The following is a 19,772-nucleotide window of genomic DNA, read 5'->3' on the forward strand; positions in this document are numbered from 1 at the left end:
GACTGGAGCAGAGCAGTCAAAGATGCCCTCTGTGATAGCCCCACATAGCCCCTCTGTGATAGCCCCACATAGCCCCTCTGTGATAGCCCCACATAGCCCCTCTGTGATAGCCCCACATAGCCCCTCTGTGATAGCCCCACATAGCCCCTCTGTGATAGCCCCACATAGCCCCTCTGTGATAGCCCCACATAGCCCCTCTGTGATAGCCCCACATAGCCCCTCTGTGATAGCCCCACATAGCCCCTCTGCAGATCTCCCAGTGTAAACTGTGCTGACTAAAGGGGTGGGTTACAATGTGTGTCCAAGGAGTGCTGGTTTACAATCTAGAAAGACATTACAAGGATCCGGTTGTGTTAAAATGCAGCAATGCACCATATGGCGATCGTAGTAGGCGATGTGAGTGGTTTGTCTTTACTAGAATACCTCCACTGTGACGAGGTGACATTCTTTAGTCAGCATTAACCTGGCCTGATCCCAGATCTGTGTGGTTAAAGCCATCTCCGCTGACTATCACTGTCTGGGTGAAGCACATTCAGATCTGGGACCAGGGCCTGTATTCACAAAGAGTGTCTAGGATCAGGTTTGTGAATACCTGATCCGCTTTGTGAATACTAATCTCTCATGGACAGATGTATGTAAATTGAACTGGTACCGTAGAATCTGTTGGAATTGGAATGTGATCTGTGGGATAACGAGCAGCAGTAGGTGTTTCGCAGGTTATTCGGACAAATCACGATTTTGCAGGTGTTAGCATCTTTCGAATTTGGAAGGGGAGGGGACGTTCAACCCGACAGAGAGAGGGTCGAGCTCCTTGTTCCGGTTCCGTTCCTCGTTCTAGCATCTCTTAATTCCTTCTCTTAACACTTATGGACCCAGAACCTAATCAAGCAGCTGACCCATTACCTGAGACTTTAGTTCTGGGTTAACCGAGACTATGTGAATACAGACCTAGTAGATTCACTCTCTGTCCTGAGTTCAGTTCTTACCTCATTGTCATGAGGCGGCAGCTGGTAGAGCAGCTGTCTGATCCTGTGTTTCTCTCCAGGACTGTTGACGTAGGGGACCTTGTCCTCCGGAAGACAGGAGAAATACTGCTGTACCTGGGGACGGAGGGATGGGGGGAATGGTTAGAACAGTCTTAGTTCTGTCATACTGCAGATCCACCTTCAGTCACACAGGTTCCTGGTTGGTCTTAATGGTTTAGTAGTTCAGTTGGAGGGTGATGCTCACCCTAAAAAGACCAGGCATACCTCCAGGATCTGTACTGTCCTGCATCGTAAACACCCCGCTGGGCTCCAGGACAAGAGCACAATCGCAGCTGCTTAAAGAGCTTTGTTCGGGCCAGATCCACCATGATATGCCAACAATGGCCAGGGTCAGTCAGTCAGTCACAGTCAGTCAGTGGAAAATCACTCAGGTCACAGTTCATACAAGACTGGTGCTTCTGTTGACTGACTGACCGTTTTTACAATAGTTATCCCACCAACCAACTACATGTTCTGGATTCATGTTTCCATCTCTCCACCATGGCTCCATGACTATCTATGAATACGAAGACCTGTTTTGCCTCCACACATTCTAGAGGTGTAGAGAGTGAAGGGCTGGGAAACAAGGGGGACTGGGTTGGGGGGGTAAGGTTACAAAAACAAGGTATTTGGCTTGGGAGGCCTCCTGTTGATTTCAGACCTTCATTACTTCCATGTGTGCTCATGGTTAATGAGAGGGTCGGGGAGAGATAGAAGGAAGAGAAAGAAAGAAAGAGAGAGAGAGAGAGAGAGAGAGAGAGACAGAGAGAGAGAGAAGAACTTTTGGGAAAGTGCCACATAGCCTGGAGTCAGAGGCCAGCCCTGTTTGCAGTCGGAGCTGAACTGTAAAGAAAGCAGCCAGTCTTAATGATGCTACAACCACACAGTCAGTATCATGAGGAAGGAGGCATAAAAAACTCTCAACCACTCTAGCCCCACAGGCTAACAGGCCACAGTAACGATCTGCTGAGTTCGCATGTTGGTGCACTAACTGAAACAGGATGTGAACATATATTTATAATAGCTTGTACACACTTAGAACCCTTTTAGGTTCTAGACAGCACCTTGGTTTCTTCGGCTGTCCCCGTAGGATGATCCTTTGAAGAACCCTGTTTGGTTCCAGGTAGAACCCTTTTGAGTTCCATGTAGAACCCTCTTCTACATGGAACTCAAAAAGGTTCTACCTGGAACCGAAAAAGGTTCTTCAAAGGATGGAACCTACCTAGAACCACAAGGGGTTCTCCTATGGGGACAGCTGTAGAACTGTTTTGGAACCTTTTTTGTATGAGTGTACAGTTTATGCCACATTGGGACTTAATAGTTGACTGGTTTTAACAGTCAGAGAAAATAGAGGGAAGCAACTGAGACAAATATATTTCAACAACATTCCAGCAAAAACACGAGGTAATAGGATGGTAGTACCAAAAAATAAAACTATGAACCCCTAAACCATGGGATGTATAGTCTAGCCCCAGACTGACTCACTCTGAAACAGAACTATAAACCATGGGATGTATAGTCTAGCCCCAGACTGACTCACTCTGAAACAGAACTATAAACCATGGGATGTATAGTCTAGCCCCAGACTGACTCACTCTGAAACAGAACTCTAAACCATGGGATGTATAGTCTCGCTCCAGACCGACTCACTCTGAAACAGAACCCTAAACCATGGGATGTATAGTCTAGCCCCAGACTGACTCACTCTGAAACAGAACTCTAAACCATGGGATGTATAGTCTAGCCCCAGACTGACTCACTCTGAAACAGAACTCTAAACCATGGGATGTATAGTCTAGCCCCAGACTGACTCACTCTGAAACAGAACTCTAAACCATGGGATGTATAGTCTAGCCCCAGACTGACTCACTCTGAAACAGAACTCTAAACCATGGGATGTATAGTCTAGTCCCAGACTGACTCACTCTGAAACAGAACTCTAAACCATGGGATGTATAGTCTAGCCTCAGACTGACTCACTCTGAAACAGAACTCTAAACCATGGGATGTATAGTCTAGCCCCAGACTGACTCACTCTGAAACAGAACTCTAAACCATGGGATGTATAGTCTAGCCCCAGACTGACTCACTCTGAAACAGAACTCTAAACCATGGGATGTATAGTCTAGCCCCAGACTGACTCACTCTGAAACAGAACTCTAAACCATGGGATGTATAGTCTAGCCCCAGACTGACTCACTCTGAAACAGAACTCTAAACCATGGGATGTATAGTCTAGCCCCAGACTGACTCACTCTGAAACAGAACTCTAAACAATGGGATGTATAGTCTAGTCCCAGACTGACTCACTCTGAAACAGAACTCTAAACCATGGGATGTATAGTCTAGCCCCAGACTGACTCACTCTGAAACAGAACTCTAAACCATGGGATGTATAGTCTAGTCCCAGACTGACTCACTCTGAAACAGAACTCTAAACCATGTGATGTATAGTCTAGTCCCAGACTGACTCACTCTGAAACAGAACTCTAAACCATGGGATGTATAGCCTAGTCCCAGACTGACTCACTCTGAAACAGAACTCTAAACCATGGGATGTATAGCCTAGTCCCAGACCGACTCACTCTGAAACAGAACTCTAAACCATGGGATGTATAGTCTAGCCCCAGACTGACTCACTCTGAAACAGAACTCTAAACCATGGGATGTATAGCCTAGCCCCAGACTGACTCACTCTGAAACAGAACTCTAAACCATGGGATGTATAGTCTAGCCCCAGACTGACTCACTCTGAAACAGAACTCTAAACCATGGGATGTATAGTCTAGCCCCAGACCGACTCACTCTGAAACAGAACTCTAAACCATGGGATGTATAGTCTAGCCTCAGACTGACTCACTCTGAAACAGAACTCTAAACCATGGGATGTATAGCCTAGCCCCAGACTGACTCACTCTGAAACAGAACTCTAAACCATGGGATGTATAGCCTAGCCCCAGACTGACTCACTCTGAAACAGAACTCTAAACCTTGGGATGTATAGTCTAGCCTCAGACTGACTCACTCTGAAACAGAACTCTAAACCATGGGATGTATATCCTAGCTCCAGACTGACTCACTCTGAAACAGAACTCTAAACCATGGGATGTATAGCCTAGCCCCAGACTGACTCACTCTGAAACAGAACTCTAAACCATGGGATGTATAGTCTAGCCCCAGACTGACTCACTCTGAAACAGAACTCTAAACCATGGGATGTATAGCCTAGCCCCAGACTGACTCACTCTGAAACAGAACTCTAAACCATGGGATGTATAGTCTAGTCCCAGACTGACTCACTATGAAACAGAACTCTAAACCATGGGATGTATAGTCTAGCCCCAGACTGACTCACTCTGAAACAGAACTCTAAACCATGGGATGTATAGCCTAGCCCCAGACTGACTCACTCTGAAACAGAACTCTAAACCATGGGATGTATAGTCTAGTCCCAGACTGACTCACTCTGAAACAGAACTCTAAACCATGGGATGTATAGTCTAGCCCCAGACTGACTCACTCTGAAACAGAACTCTAAACCATGGGATGTATAGTCTAGCCCCAGACTGACTCACTCTGAAACAGAACTCTAAACCATGGGATGTATAGTCTAGCCCCAGACCGACTCACTCTGAAACAGAACTGTCATTGTTGGAAAACACTGAAAAACATTGACATGATGACCTGCGTTACCATGGTTATTATTTGTCTTAAATCATATAGATCAGTGTTGACTCTATCCTACTTTCTCCCCGCTCCTCCAGACGGACATTTCCAGGAGATCACAGGCACTCTGCAGGAGGGGCGAATGGCATGTCAGTACGTCTGTATTTATAGACTCCAGACATTAAACATTAAAGCCTGAAGTCTGGCTGCAGTTTGTTTGAGGATTTGTCTCGGATGGCTTCATTTTTGTATTCAGTCAGATCTCAGTGGAAGGCAGTGTGTGCGTGTAGAGGGGGGGTTCTGTGTGTGTGTGTGCGTGCGTGCGTGCGTGCGTGCGTGCGCGCGTGTGTGTGTGTGCGCGTGTGTGTGTGTGTGTGTGTGTGTGTGTGTGTGTGTGTGTGTGTGTGTGTGTGTGTGTGTGTGTGTGTGTGTGTGTGTGTGTGTGTGTGTGAGATGCCTATCCCAGTGTCACACCAGGGGGGGGGACTGTGTGTGTGTGTGTGTGCGTGCGTGCGTGCGTGCGTGTGTGTGTGCGTGTGTGTGCGTGTGATGCCTATCCCAGTGTCACACCGGGGGGGGGGGGGGGGGGGGTGTCTGTGTGTAATTCTATGCCTGTGAGGGGTTGTTAGAACATCGGGGGCAGAGAGAGATATACAATCTGTCAGGAGACATCAGTAGAGTTGGAGAATAGTCATACTGCTGCTCTTCTCTGTGTGCTGTGATGTCCACAGTTTGTGACACTGACAAATAATGTGACTCTACATCTCCCAACCAAGGGGATTTACAAATCAAATGGATTCATAAAGCCCTTTTTACATCATCATTCCTCCTGATCTGAAACAGTTAACATTAGGAGTGAATTGATTCCTCCTGATCTGCAACAGTTAACATTAGGAGTGGATTGATTCCTCCTGATCTGAAACAGTTAACATTAGGAGTGAATTGATTCCTCCTGATCTGAAACAGTTAACATTAGGAGTGGATTGATTCCTCCTGATCTGCAACAGTTAACATTAGGAGTGGATTGATTCCTCCTGATCTGAAACAGTTAACATTAGGAGTGAATTGATTCCTCCTGATCTGAAACAGTTAACATTAGGAGTGGATTGATTCCTCCTGATCTGCAACAGTTAACATTAGGAGTGGATTGATTCCTCCTGATCTGAAACAGTTAACATTAGGAGTGAATTGATTCCTCCTGATCTGAAACAGTTAACATTAGGAGTGGATTGAATCCTCCTGATCTACAACAGTTAACATTAGGAGTGGATTGATTCCTCCTGATCTGAAACAGTTAACATTAGGAGTGGATTGATTCCTCCTGATCTGCAACAGTTAACATTAGGAGTGAATTGATTCCTCCTGATCTACAACAGTTAACATTAGGAGTGAATTGATTCCTCCTGATCTGAAACAGTTAACATTAGGAGTGGATTGATTCCTCCTGATCTGAAACAGTTAACATTAGGAGTGGATTGATTCCTCCTGATCTGCAACAGTTAACATTAGGAGTGAATTGATTCCTCCTGATCTGAAACAGTTAACATTAGGAGTGGATTGATTCCTCCTGATCTGAAACAGTTAACATTAGGAGTGGATTGATTCCTCCTGATCTACAACAGTTAACATTAGGAGTGAATTGATTCCTCCTGATCTGAAACAGTTAACATTAGGAGTGGATTGATTCCTCCTGATCTGCAACAGTTAACATTAGGAGTGGATTGATTCCTCCTGATCTGAAACAGTTAACATTAGGAGTGGATTGATTCCTCCTGATCTGAAACAGTTAACATTAGGAGTGGATTGATTCCTCCTGATCTGCAACAGTTAACATTAGGAGTGGATTGATTCCTCCTGATCTGAAACAGTTAACATTAGGAGTGGATTGATTCCTCCTGATCTACAACAGTTAACATTAGGAGTGGATTGATTCCTCCTGATCTGCAACAGTTAACATTAGGAGTGGATTGATTCCTCCTGATCTGAAACAGTTAACATTAGGAGTGGATTGATTCCTCCTGATCTACAACAGTTAACATTAGGAGTGGATTGATTCCTCCTGATCTGCTACAGTTAACATTAGGAGTGGATTGATTCCTCCTGATCTGCAACAGTTAACATTAGGAGTGGATTGAATCCTCCTGATCTACAACAGTTAACATTAGGAGTGGATTGATTCCTCCTGATCTGCAACAGTTAACATTAGGAGTGGATTGATTCCTCCTGATCTGCAACAGTTAACATTAGGAGTGGATTGATTCCTCCTGATCTGCAACAGTTAACATTAGGAGTGGATTGATTCCTCCTGATCTGAAACAGTTAACATTAGGAGTGGATTGAATCCTCCTGATCTGCAACAGTTAACATTAGGAGTGGGTTGATTCCTCCTGATCTACAACAGTTAACATTAGGAGTGGATTGAATCCTCCTGATCTACAACAGTTAACATTAGGAGTGGATTGAATCCTCCTGATCTGCAACAGTTAACATTAGGAGTGGATTGATTCCTCCTGATCTGCAACAGTTAACATTAGGTGTGGATTGAATCCTCCTGATCTGCAACAGTTAACATTAGGAGTGGATTGATTCCTCCTGATCTGCAACAGTTAACATTAGGAGTGGATTGAATCCTCCTGATCTGCAACAGTTAACATTAGGAGTGGATTGAATCCTCCTGATCTGAAACAGTTAACATTAGGAGTGAATTGATTCCTCCTGATCTGAAACAGTTAACATTAGGAGTGGATTGAATCCTCCTGATCTACAACAGTTAACATTAGGAGTGGATTGATTCCTCCTGATCTGCAACAGTTAACATTAGGAGTGGATTGAATCCTCCTGATCTACAACAGTTAACATTAGGAGTGGATTGAATCCTCCTGATCTGCAACAGTTAACATTAGGAGTGGATTGATTCCTCCTGATCTGCAACAGTTAACATTAGGAGTGGATTGAATCCTCCTGATCTGAAACAGTTAACATTAGGAGTGGATTGAATCCTCCTGATCTGAAACAGTTAACATTAGGAATGTCCATCTATGTGGATGGACATTCAGTTTGCCTGCTGTGTTTTGTGACATTCAGATATGGGTTACAACCAATGGTCACTGTGATGTGATCTGTCACGAACAGCTTCCCGCTACCTCTCCCAAGGAGGAGAGTCACGAACAGCTCCCCGCTACCTCTCCCCAGGAGGAGAGTCACGAACAGCTCCCTGCTACCTCTCCCCGGGAGGAGAGTCACGAACAGCTCTCCGCTACCTCTCCCCAGGAGGAGAGTCACGACCAGCTCCCCGCTACCTCTCCCCAGGAGGAGAGTCACGAACAGCTCCCCGCTACCTCTCCCCGGGAGGAGAGTCACGAACAGCTCCCCGCTACCTCTCCCCGGGAGGAGAGTCACGAACAGCTCCCCGCTACCTCTCCCCAGGAGAAGAGTCACGAACAGCTCCCCGCTATCTCTCCCCAGGAGGAGAGTCATGAACTGTTCCAGGTCCAGAGGAATGGTGAACTGGCCCCTTGTGTTCTACACTCAACGCTGCATCTCAGCCTCACCTCAGGAAGATGGCAACACCCTGTCACTTGGCTTTAAGTCCCTGTGATATGTGTGTGTCTGTGTGTGTGTGTGTGTGTGTGTGTGTGTGTGTGTGTGTGTGTGTGTGTGTGTGTGTGTGTGTGTGTGTGTGTGTGTGTGTGTGTGTGTGTGTGTGTGTGTGTGTGTGTGTGTGTGTGTGTGTGTGTGTGTGTGTGATGCCTATCTAGACTCATCCAATGGATGACAACACAGTATTGTCTATTGTCCATCAGGTTATAGTCACAGTCATGTGTCTCCATCAGGTTATAGTTACAGTCATGTGTCTCCATCATGTTATAGTTACAGTCATGTGTCTCCATCATGTTATAGTTACAGTCATGTGTCTCCATCAGGTTATAGTTACAGTCATGTGTCTCCATCATGTTATAGTTACAGTCATGTGTCTCCATCAGGTTATAGTCACAGTCATGTGTCTCCATCAGGTTATAGTTACAGTTATGTATCTCCATCATGTTATTTTACAGTTATGTATCTCCATCATGTTATAGTTACAGTCATGTGTCTCCATCAGGTTATAGTTACAGTCATGTGTCTCCATCAGGTTATAGTTACAGTCATGTGTCTCCATCATGTTATAGTTACAGTCATGTGTCTCCATCAGGTTATAGTTACAGTCATGTGTCTCCATCATGTTATAGTTACAGTCATGTGTCTCCATCAGGTTATAGTCACAGTCATGTGTCTCCATCAGGTTATAGTTACAGTTATGTATCTCCATCATGTTATTTTACAGTTATGTATCTCCATCATGTTATAGTTACAGTCATGTGTCTCCATCAGGTTATAGTTACAGTCATGTGTCTCCATCAGGTTATAGTTACAGTCATGTGTCTCCATCATGTTATAGTTACAGTCATGTGTCTCCATCAGGTTATAGTCACAGTCATGTGTCTCCATCAGGTTATAGTCACAGTCATGTGTCTCCATCAGGTTATAGTTACAGTCATGTATCTCCATCATGTTATAGTTACAGTCATGTGTCTCCATCATGTTATAGTTACAGTCATGTGTCTCCATCAGGTTATAGTTACAGTCATGTGTCTCCATCAGGTTATAGTCACAGTCATGTGTCTCCATCAGGTTATAGTTACAGTCATGTGTCTCCATCAGGTTATAGTTACAGTCATGTATCTCCATCATGTTATAGTTACAGTCATGTATCTCCAACATGTTATAGTTACAGTCATGTATCTCCATCATGTTATAGTTACAGTCATGTGTCTCCATCAGGTTATAGTTACAGTCATGTGTCTCCATCAGGTTATAGTTACAGTATAAAAACATTGACATGATGACCTGAGTATATCCATCATGTTTTAGTTACAGTCATGTATCTCCATCATGTTATAGTTACAGTATAAAAACATTGACATGATGACCTGAGTATCTCCATCAGGTTATAGTTACAGTCATGTGTCTCCATCATGTTTTAGTTACAGTCATGTATCTCCATCATGTTATATTTACAGGTTATAGTTACAGTCATGTGTCTCCATCAGGTTATAGTTACAGTCATGTGTCTCCATCAGGTTATAGTTACAGTCATGTGTCTCCATCAGGTTATAGTTACAGTCATGTGTCTCCATCAGGTTATAGTTACAGTCATGTGTCTCCATCATGTTATAGTCACAGTCATGTGTCTCCATCAGGTTATAGTTACAGTCATGTATCTCCATCTAATTTGACTGAAGGTGATGATGCTGTTGACTGTGATCTTGATTTAGCAGGCACCAAACACATATACACATGCATTCATTTACTGATTTTATGTGATGCCATTGAGGTGGTTGTTGTTAGTGACCGTAGTTACTAGAGAAAGCTTGTGGTTGACTATTCATCAGACAAATAAGGATATGATGATGATGATGATGTTGATGATGATGATAAATATGATGCCATGGTGCTCACCTGTTCAGGTCTGAGTCCAGGCGGTACCCAGGCGTATTCTTCCAGGGCACAACCTGAGTCATCGTCTGACGTAGAGCTCCTCTGGAAGCCCAGGGTCAGTTTCCCCAGCTTCCCCCCAGTCCGCTGCTCCATATCCAGGCCCCGGACACCCACACCCACCGGCCGCTCCAGGTTCATCACACCCGTCCGCTGCTCCATATCCAGGCCCCGGACACCCACACCCACCGGCCGCTCCAGGTTCATCACACGCGGGCGCTGCCCGAGGGAGACAGAAAAGGAGACAAAGTGTTATCAAATGCCCCCAAATTCAACGTTTAGAATAATTCCTCATTCAGTCAGTTGTTCGTCAGGCTTTATATATCGGGAGAGACATCTCTATATCAGACGTTGTTGTCTGTTTCTGCTTTCCTGAAAACACTTTGTAAACACTGGTCTGCTCTCGTATAGAAACACAGCGGCAGGTAGCCTAGATCCTAGTGGTTAGAGCATTGGGCCAGTAACTGAAACTAGATCCTAGTGGTTAGAGCATTGGGCCAGTAACTGAAAGGTTGCTGGACCGAGCTGGCAAGGTCAAATCTGCCATTCTGCCCCTGAACAAGGCAGTTAACCCACTGTTCCCCGGTAGGCAGGCCCCTGAACAAGGCAGTTAACCCACTGTTCCCCGGTAGGCAGGCCCCTGAACAAGGCAGTTAACCCACTGTTCCCCGGTAGGCAGGCCCCTGAACAAGGCAGTTAACCCACTGTTCCCCGGTAGGCAGGCCCCTGAACAAGGCAGTTAACCTACTGTTCCCCGGTAGGCAGGCCCCTGAACAAGGCAGTTAACCCACTGTTCCCCGGTAGGCAGGCCCCTGAACAAGGCAGTTAACCCACTGTTCCCCGGTAGGCAGGCCCCTGAACAAGGCAGTTAACCCACTGTTCCCCGGTAGGCAGGCCCCTGAACAAGGCAGTTAACCCACTGTTCCCCGGTAGGCAGGCATTGTAAATAAGATTCTGTTCTTAACTGACTTGCCTAGCTAAAGAAACAACAGTATCTGAATGGCAGATTGTAGTTACAGTAGATGACAGGTTGTAGTGTGCCTATATCATGTACAGTGTGCCAATATAATCCTAGAGTTGAATCCCTACATGAAGTACCACTGTAACAGATCATATATCTCCTACTCAGCATCACTGCTGGAAGGCCTGGGTTTAACAGTGAGCTGGATGGACGCTCACAGCCCTTACTGTAGAGTTAAGCCTGTGCAGTATATTAGATATGTTACTGGAGTACAGCCTGACTATTAAATGGATCTGGTCTTATAATCATGATTAAATCCCCTTACATCACATGACACTGTGCATTGAGTCAGAGACCTTTTGTACTGGGCACATCCAAAGCTGTGCGTGTGTTAAAAATGCTGAGTATTTAATACCTATACTAGGTCTGTGGTTTACAGGTGGTTCAAGGACAGGAGGCTGGTGGACTGACACGGAGCGGTACATTCAGAGACCTGTTGTACTGGTCACAATCACAGTGAAACACTGCTGGTTCATAGGTTGAGGTTGTATTGGGGACAGGGGGCTTGTGTCCATGACGACACCACAGTACACGTGTACGAGGACATGATATCTCCTTATATAACACGGCTTTGTGTCTGTGATTGTCTAAGGCACACACATCACTCTTCCACAAAATCTCAGCCATTTTAGGTTCCTTTCAAAGCAGGCCTTTTAAAGGACCTGATAAGAAGGAGGTGGCGGTTTACATCAAGAGACGTTTATCACTTCAGTCTCTCTTCTCTCTTATCTCTGTGTTCACCCACTTCAGAGCCCTCTCTCCAGACGCATCGCAAATGGCACCCTATTCCCTACATAGTGCACTACTTTTGATCAGAGCTCTAAGGGAGCTCTATGGGCCCTGGTCAAAAGTAGTGCACTAAATAGGGAATAGGGTGCCATTTGGGATGAACACTCTGCCGCTGTCAGATAACGTGGTTTAAGCCTTAGACGTGTTAAAAACCCCACTTCTGTTTTGTTTGAGCTCCTTTGACGTGCAAATGAAGCCCAGAATAGCCTGAGAAGAGCACCTTTGTTTGGGGAGAAAGTTTGAATTTCACAGACGCCCTCTAAACTTAATGGAAGTTCACTCTTGAGTCACAAGGAGGACCCTTCTTCTGAAAGATTAGGTACTTCACAAGGACTGTCACAAGAGAGACCAAATGTCCCGAGATTCTGAGTATGTAGGCCTAATACCTTTCCGTCTAATCAGTCTAGTTAAACACAAAACATGTCAATAACCTGCTAGTTGTGGAAAATATTTACACAAAATCAAATCCTCTAAACTAATGTCAACTAATGTATTCTGAGATGTAATTTGAATGCCTTCACATTAGTTAATCACAGTCTAATACCCATTCAAACAGAGATGGTAATTCTGACTCAGCCAGTCAACATCACTGTGGAGAAATGAATGGGGAAAGTTTGTTTGAATTTGAATACAGTTACAACAAGCCCTGCAGCTCCTAACCAACAAATGCAAAAAGGGTTATAAAAGCTCAAGCTGTAAAACTGGAACTGTGCTCATTTCACACACACAACGTAGTGGCTATGCCATCTTTTTACCAAGTAGGACCAGATAAAGACATCACTCATTAGTTCTTCTAATCTAACAGAACCTGAGGTCTCTGTGGTATTAGTAGTACTCAGTGTTGACAGCACAGATATATTTAATTAGGCAGTTAAGAACACATTCTTATTTACAATGACGGCCTACGGGGGAACAGTGGGTTAAATGCCTTGTTCAGGGGAACAGTGGGTTAAATGCCTTGTTCAGGGGAACAGTGGGTTAAATGCCTTGTTCAGGGGAACAGTGGGTTAAATGCCTTGTTCAGGGGAACAGTGGGTTAAATGCCTTGTTCAGGGGAACAGTGGGTTAAATGCCTTGTTCAGGGGCAGACCGGCAGATTTGACCTTGTCACCTCAGGGATTCAATCCAGCAACTTTTTGGTTACTGGTCCAATGCTCTAACCACTAGACTACCTGCCACCCTGATATATTCTATAATTCAATAACTGTATGTTTTATATGGATTTCTATGGTTGCCAGATTCTACTGACTCTTTCCCGACAATCAGAGCCAATATCCTGCCCAATCCACTTAACAGTAGCCCAATTTTAGATGCAATTTCTTGCTACAGTAGGTGCTCAATGCCTTTCCTTGCGTGAGGTAAAACACTTTCCCTAAGTACCCTTGAGACATTATCCAACGGCCAAGCAACCGAGTCACGAGATGGACGGAGAGATAGAGAGCCGTTGCTAAAGGCATGTCATTACAGTAATTGTCTAGGTCATGTCTTCAAGAGAAAACCGTGATGGATTTCTGGGAATAGCCTGCTAGCACAGTGTCTAGACGTGAAATATGTTGTCCTCAAAACATTTAATTACAAAGGATAAAAATAACACATTTTGTGTAGCCCAGTTCTGACCACACCAAGAGAAGATTTCCCTGTGAAAGAATCTAAGAAATTCTCCTGTGAATGTATTCCTAACCCCACCATCCCCCGTCCTCTTTACCCCAACCTCTGCTTTCAGAAAGTCAAGTCAGGAAAGTCAGGAGAAATCCCCAGCAGATTGCTGAGCCAACATACACAGGTACTCACGTTACACCTTGTCACCCGTTGGCAATAACACAATGTGTCTTTATCAAAAACAAAAACAAAACGTCTAACTTACTACCCTGCTCTGCTCCTTTAAACCCAAGCCAAAGAGAGCCGACCGGAGGGAAAGAGAAACATTATTTTGTTTTGAAAAAGGCATTTAAAAAGTCCCAACATGGGCACTATGTAAACCCACTCCAGGTGGAGGGTGTGGCCGTGTTGTTCCTATACTGACACATACTAAAGGCCTCCGAGTGGCGCAGTGGTCTGAGGCACTGCATCTCAGTGCTAGAGGTGTCACTACAGACCCTGGATTGATTCCAGGCTGTATCACAACTGGCAGTGATTGGGACTCCCATAAGGCAGTGCACAATTTGGCCCAGCATTGGTAGGCTGTTGTTGTAAATAATAATTTGTTCTTAACTGACTGGCTGAGTTAAATAAAGTTTCAATAAAATAAACATATGAAGGGTAGCATCTCAAATGGCACCCTATATAGTGCACTACTTTTGACCAGAGCCCTATGGGAATAGGGTGCCATTTGGGAAACATCTGAAGGCTTTGTAGGGAAATAATGACCTGATCAAACACATGGCAGTTTAAATGTATACAGTCTCTGGGCTAAGATGACCTCCACTTAGAAATGCTTGGTGGTAAAAGAAAGCGACAGAAAACGTAAGAGAGGAAAAATATCTACAACAACACAAACTAGCAGGACACTGACACCGTCTGAATCCTTGAACAGAACACACGGTCAGAAGACGGACGACACCAGACCAACAGCTGCTTACTTGCATTGGTTGAACGGAACACTCGGTCAGAAGACGGACGACACCAGACCAACAGCTGCTTACTTGCATTGGTTGAACGGAACACACGGTCAGAAGACGGACGACACCAGACCAACAGCTGCTTACTTGCATTGGTTGAACGGTACACACGGTCAGAAGACGGACGACACCAGACCAACAGCTGCTTACTTGCATTGGTTGAACGGTACACACGGTCAGAAGACGGACGACACCAGACCAACAGCTGCTTACTTGCATTGGTTGAACGGAACACACGGTCAGAAGACGGACGACACCAGACCAACAGCTGCTTACTTGCATTGGTTGAACGGAACACACGGTCAGAAGACGGACGACACCAGACCAACAGCTGCTTACTTGCATTGGTTGAACGGTACACACGGTCAGAAGACGGACGACACCAGATCAACAGCTGCTTACTTGCATTGGTTGAACGGTACACACGGTCAGAAGACGGACGACACCAGATCAACAGCTGCTTACTTGCATTGGTTGAACGGTACACACGGTCAGAAGACGGACGACACCAGATCAACAGCTGCTTACTTGCATTGGTTGAACGGAACACTCGGTCAGAAGACGGACGACACCAGACAACAGCTGCTTACTTGCATTGGTTGAACGGTACACATGGTCAGAAGACGGACGACACCAGACAACAGCTGCTTACTTGCATTGGTTGCACAAGTAACCAAAGCAATAGATGGCAGGAGGTACAAGGACTATGAAATTGTTCTCCAAATATAAAGTATTGGTACTTACGAGAACAGAAAATATGAGTGTGAGATTCATTACACAGTCATCTCCATTTTAAGTTTATTGTGAATGCTGAAATGTTTTGCTTATTCTTTGGTGTTTTGAGTTCAATATTATGTTACGTAATGACTATGCAAATAATATTTTATTTATCTAATGCAAATTATTAGTAAAAGTTTAAAAATGAATGCCTATAACAGATTTCATATGGCAATTTCCTGGAATATCAAATACAAGTGTACAGAGATGTTTCTGTTATTACTACCAAATAGCATATACAGCTCTAGTGATTTCAGGGCCAGATAGGTGTCAGGGACAGATAGGTGTCAGGGCCAGATAGGTGTCAGGGACAGATAGGTGTCAGAGCCAGATAGGTGTCAGGGTTAGATAGGTGTCAGGGTTAGATAGGTGTCAGGGTTAGATAGGTGTCCGGGTTAGATAGGTGTCAGGGTTAGATAGGTGTCAGGGACAGATAGGTGTCAGGGACAGATAGGTGTCAGGGACAGATAGGTGTCAGGGCTAGATAGGTGTCAGGGCAAGATAGGTGTCAGGGCTAGATAGGTGTCAGGGCCAGATAGGTGTCAGGGCCAGATAGGTGTCAGGGCTAGATAGGTGTCAGGGCCAGATAGGTGTCAGGGCCAGATAGGTGTCAGGGCCAGATAGATGTCAGGGCTAAATAGGTGTCAGGGTTAGATAGGTGTCAGGGTTAGATAGGTGTCCGGGTTAGATAGGTGTCAGGGTTAGATAGGTGTCAGGGACAGATAGGTGTCAGGGACAGATAGGTGTCAGGGACAGATAGGTGTCAGGGCTAGATAGGTGTCAGGGCAAGATAGGTGTCAGGGCTAGATAGGTGTCAGGGCCAGATAGGTGTCAGGGCCAGATAGGTGTCAGGGCCAGATAGGTGTCAGGGCCAGATAGGTGTCAGGGCCAGATAGATGTCAGGGCTAAATAGGTGTCAGGGCCAGATAGGTGTCAGGGCTAGATAGGTGTCAGGGCCAGATAGGTGTCAGGGCTAGATAGGTGTCAGGGATAGATAGGTGTCAGGGTTAGATAGGTGTCAGGGCCAGATAGGTGTCAGGGACAGATAGGTGTCAGGGACAGATAGGTGTCAGGTGTAGATAGGTGTTAGGGATAGATAGGTGTCAGGGCCAGATAGGTGTCAGGGCTAGATAGGTGTCAGGGCTAGATAGGTGTCAGGGATAGATAGGTGTCAGGGCCAGATAGGTGTCAGGGCCAGATAGGTGTCAGGGCCAGATAGGTGTCAGGGCCAGATAGGTGTCAGGGCCAGATAGGTGTCAGGGCCAGATAGGTGTCAGGTGTAGATAGGTGTCAGGTGTAGATAGGTGTTAGGGCTAGATAGGTGTCAGGGCCAGATAGGTGTCAGGGCCAGATAGGGGGGCACAGGGGGACTAACACGGTTTGAGTGAGACCACCTGCACACACACATCCTGCCTTGCTGTTCATACATATACTGGCAGCTGACAACACTGACAGTGGGAGCGGACAGGGAGGAGAGAGAGAGACACACATCGATATAGAGCCTCATCTGTCTCACCTCCCCTCCGTTGACGTCAAACAACCACTCACACGCATCACGTTCCACATACTTCTGAACTAAGCCTAACCATTCTCACTCTGTCAACACATCGCCCATCCGTTCACAGCAGCTCAACCCATAACACATCTGAATCTAACCAATAATTACAACTCTACATTCACAGAGCTTCCACTCCCTCTACATTGTAATGGTTTTAAATCTGTCTCCAAAAAGTATGAATTGCTTCTCTGTTGCATCTGAAGGAGCCCAAGGCAGAACTCTTACCTCTATGAAAAGCATTGGTCCTCTCCTCTCTTCCCAAACCCCTCAGTCACAAGACGACTCTCCCAGCCTCCGCCACAGCGCTAGAGGTCCGGCTGCATGTCCACAACACTACTCCCACAGAGTCTAATCTATCCACAGGGTCCTCCAATTTCCTCCAACGTTGGTCTATCCAAGCTGTCTCAGTGTTAGACCAAGGATAATCAATTAGTCTAGTTCCAAAATGCAAAGGTTTGAATCACAAAGCACATATACACATGGAGGTGATGTCTCTGTCTCCAGTGTCTGAGTGAGTGTGTGTGTGAGCAGCACTCACCCTGCTCTGGCACTCAGGCCAGCCCCTCCCCCTCATCCCTCCCCCTCCCTCCTCCTCATCTCCCTCCTCCTCATCCCCCTCCCTCATTCTCCTCCCTCCTCCCCCTCCGTATCCCTCTCTCCAGCCCTCCCACTGCACTTCAAATACATTTCAAGAATCAACAGCCACAGCCAAGCTCCCCACCGTTCCCCTCACCCCTCTCCGCTGACCGTTCCTCTCACCCCTCTCCGCTGACCGTTCCCCTCACCCCTCTCCGCTGACCGTTCCTCTCACCCCTCTCCGCTGACCGTTCCCCTCACCCCTCTCCGCTGACCGTTCCTCTCACCCCCTCCTCCTTTCCACTCACCCCTCACCCCTCTTATCACCTCACCTTCCTTCTCTCTAACATCCCTCTGACCAGATGACTGTCCACAACATTTCCACACACTGCCCGACGTCCCAATCACTGCACAGCCGTACACGTTCTCATTCTCAAGTGGCAACAACTTACAGACACAAACGCTCTGCCCCTCTCTAACTCTCTCTCTCTGCCCCTCTCTAACTCTCTCTCTCTCTCTCTCTCTCTCTCTCTCTGCCCCTCTCTAACTCTATCTCCCCCTTCTCTCTCTCTCTACCTGTCTGTCTGTCTCTCTGCCCCTCTCTAACTCTCTCTCTCTGTCTACTCTCTCTCTCTGTCAAAAGGCTTTATTGGCATGGGAAATATGTTTACATTGCTAAAGCAATTGGAATAGATAATAAACTATTCTCTACCTCTCTCTCTCTCTCTCTCTCTCTCTCTCTCTCTCTCTCTCTCTCTCTCTCTCTCTCTCTCTCCCTCTCTCCCTCTCTCTCTCCCTCTCCAAACCTCTGCTATCATCAAGTGGTTTCTCCTCACCAGAGAACAGATCCAGGGTTATGTCAGAGGCTCTCTGTAGAGAAAACATCTGTGGTTCAATCTGTTCCACCATTTGTTGAAGTCTGATTTACTGGTGTTCCAGGTTTAAACCTCAAGTACACAGAACACTAACCATTATGTGAAATAATGGAATAGCTATTCATCAAATATTGTTTAATTATTATTTCCAGTTAAATAAATAGATGAGTGTTTTGGAAGTGTCTTTTGGAAATGTTCAAATTTTATTGGTCACATACAAATGGTTAGCAGATGTTAATGCGAGTGTAGCGAAATGCTTGTGCTTCTAGTTCCGACCATGCAGTAATATCTAACAAGTAATCTAACAATTTCACAACAACTACCTTATACACACAATTGTAAAGGAATGAATAAGAATATGTACATATAAATATATGGATGAGCGATGGCCGAACGGCATAGGCAAGATGCAGTAGATGGTATAGAGTACATATGAGATGAGTAATGTAGGGTATGTAAACATTATATTAAGTGGCATTGTTTGAAATGACTAGTGATACATTTATTACATCCAATTTTTAAATATGAAAGTGGCTAGTGACACGTAAACAGTGATACAAACTGTAGCCATCTATCTACGTCACATCTTTGTATATTTTACCTTTATCTTTTATCTTCTATCTTTTATCAGCATATGAAATATTCCCCTGACTTAACCCCAAACTGAGCTGTCCTCATCTATTCCTATGGATGTCACCACATACAACCCCAAACTGAGCTGTCCTCATCTATTCCTATGGATGTCACCACATACAACCCCAAACTGAGATGTCCTCATCTATTCCTATGGATGTCACCACATACAACCCCAAACTGAGATGTCCTCATCTATTCCTATGGATGTCACCACATACAACCCCAAACTGAAGGGGAATGTCCTCATCTATTCCTATGGATGTCACCACATACAACCCCAAACTGAGCTGTCCTCATCTATTCCTATGGATGTCACCACATACAACCCCAAACTGAGATGTCCTCATCTATTCCTATGGATGTCACCACATACAACCCCAAACTGAGCTGTCCTCATCTATTCCTATGGATGTCACCACATACAACCCCAAACTGAGCTGTCCTCATCTATTCCTATGGATGTCACCACATACAACCCCAAACTGAGATGTCCTCATCTATTCCTATGGATGTCACCACATACAACCCCAAACTGAGATGTCCTCATCTATTCCTATGGATGTCACCACATACAACCCCAAACTGAGCTGTCCTCATCTATTCCTATGGATGTCACCACATACAACCCCAAACTGAGATGTCCTCATCTATTCCTATGGATGTCACCACATACAACCCCAAACTGAGATGTCCTCA

The 19,772-nt window shown here is 45.4% G+C and overlaps 1 protein-coding gene across 2 annotated transcripts in view; it reads right to left on the reverse strand.

Moving 5' to 3' along the window:
• Positions 1–19,772, reverse strand: part of prickle1b (prickle homolog 1b) — a 56,500-nt gene that overhangs the window by 9,346 nt on the left and 27,382 nt on the right. The window contains exons 1-3 of one of the 2 annotated variants that reach the window (XM_071331953.1): positions 17,215–17,483; positions 10,191–10,445; positions 987–1,100 (exon numbers count right to left, since the gene is read on the reverse strand). In XM_071331953.1, the coding sequence (XP_071188054.1) occupies positions 987–1,100; positions 10,191–10,445; positions 17,215–17,229 (384 nt within the window). In that variant the 5' untranslated portion in view covers positions 17,230–17,483. Of the gene's footprint in view, positions 1–986; positions 1,101–10,190; positions 10,446–17,214; positions 17,484–19,772 lie in introns of those variants that run through there. The other variant, XM_071331954.1, reaches the window with a different exon arrangement.

Source organism: Salvelinus alpinus, chromosome 11 (genome assembly GCF_045679555.1).
Source record: "Salvelinus alpinus chromosome 11, SLU_Salpinus.1, whole genome shotgun sequence".
NCBI lineage: Eukaryota > Metazoa > Chordata > Actinopteri > Salmoniformes > Salmonidae > Salvelinus > Salvelinus alpinus.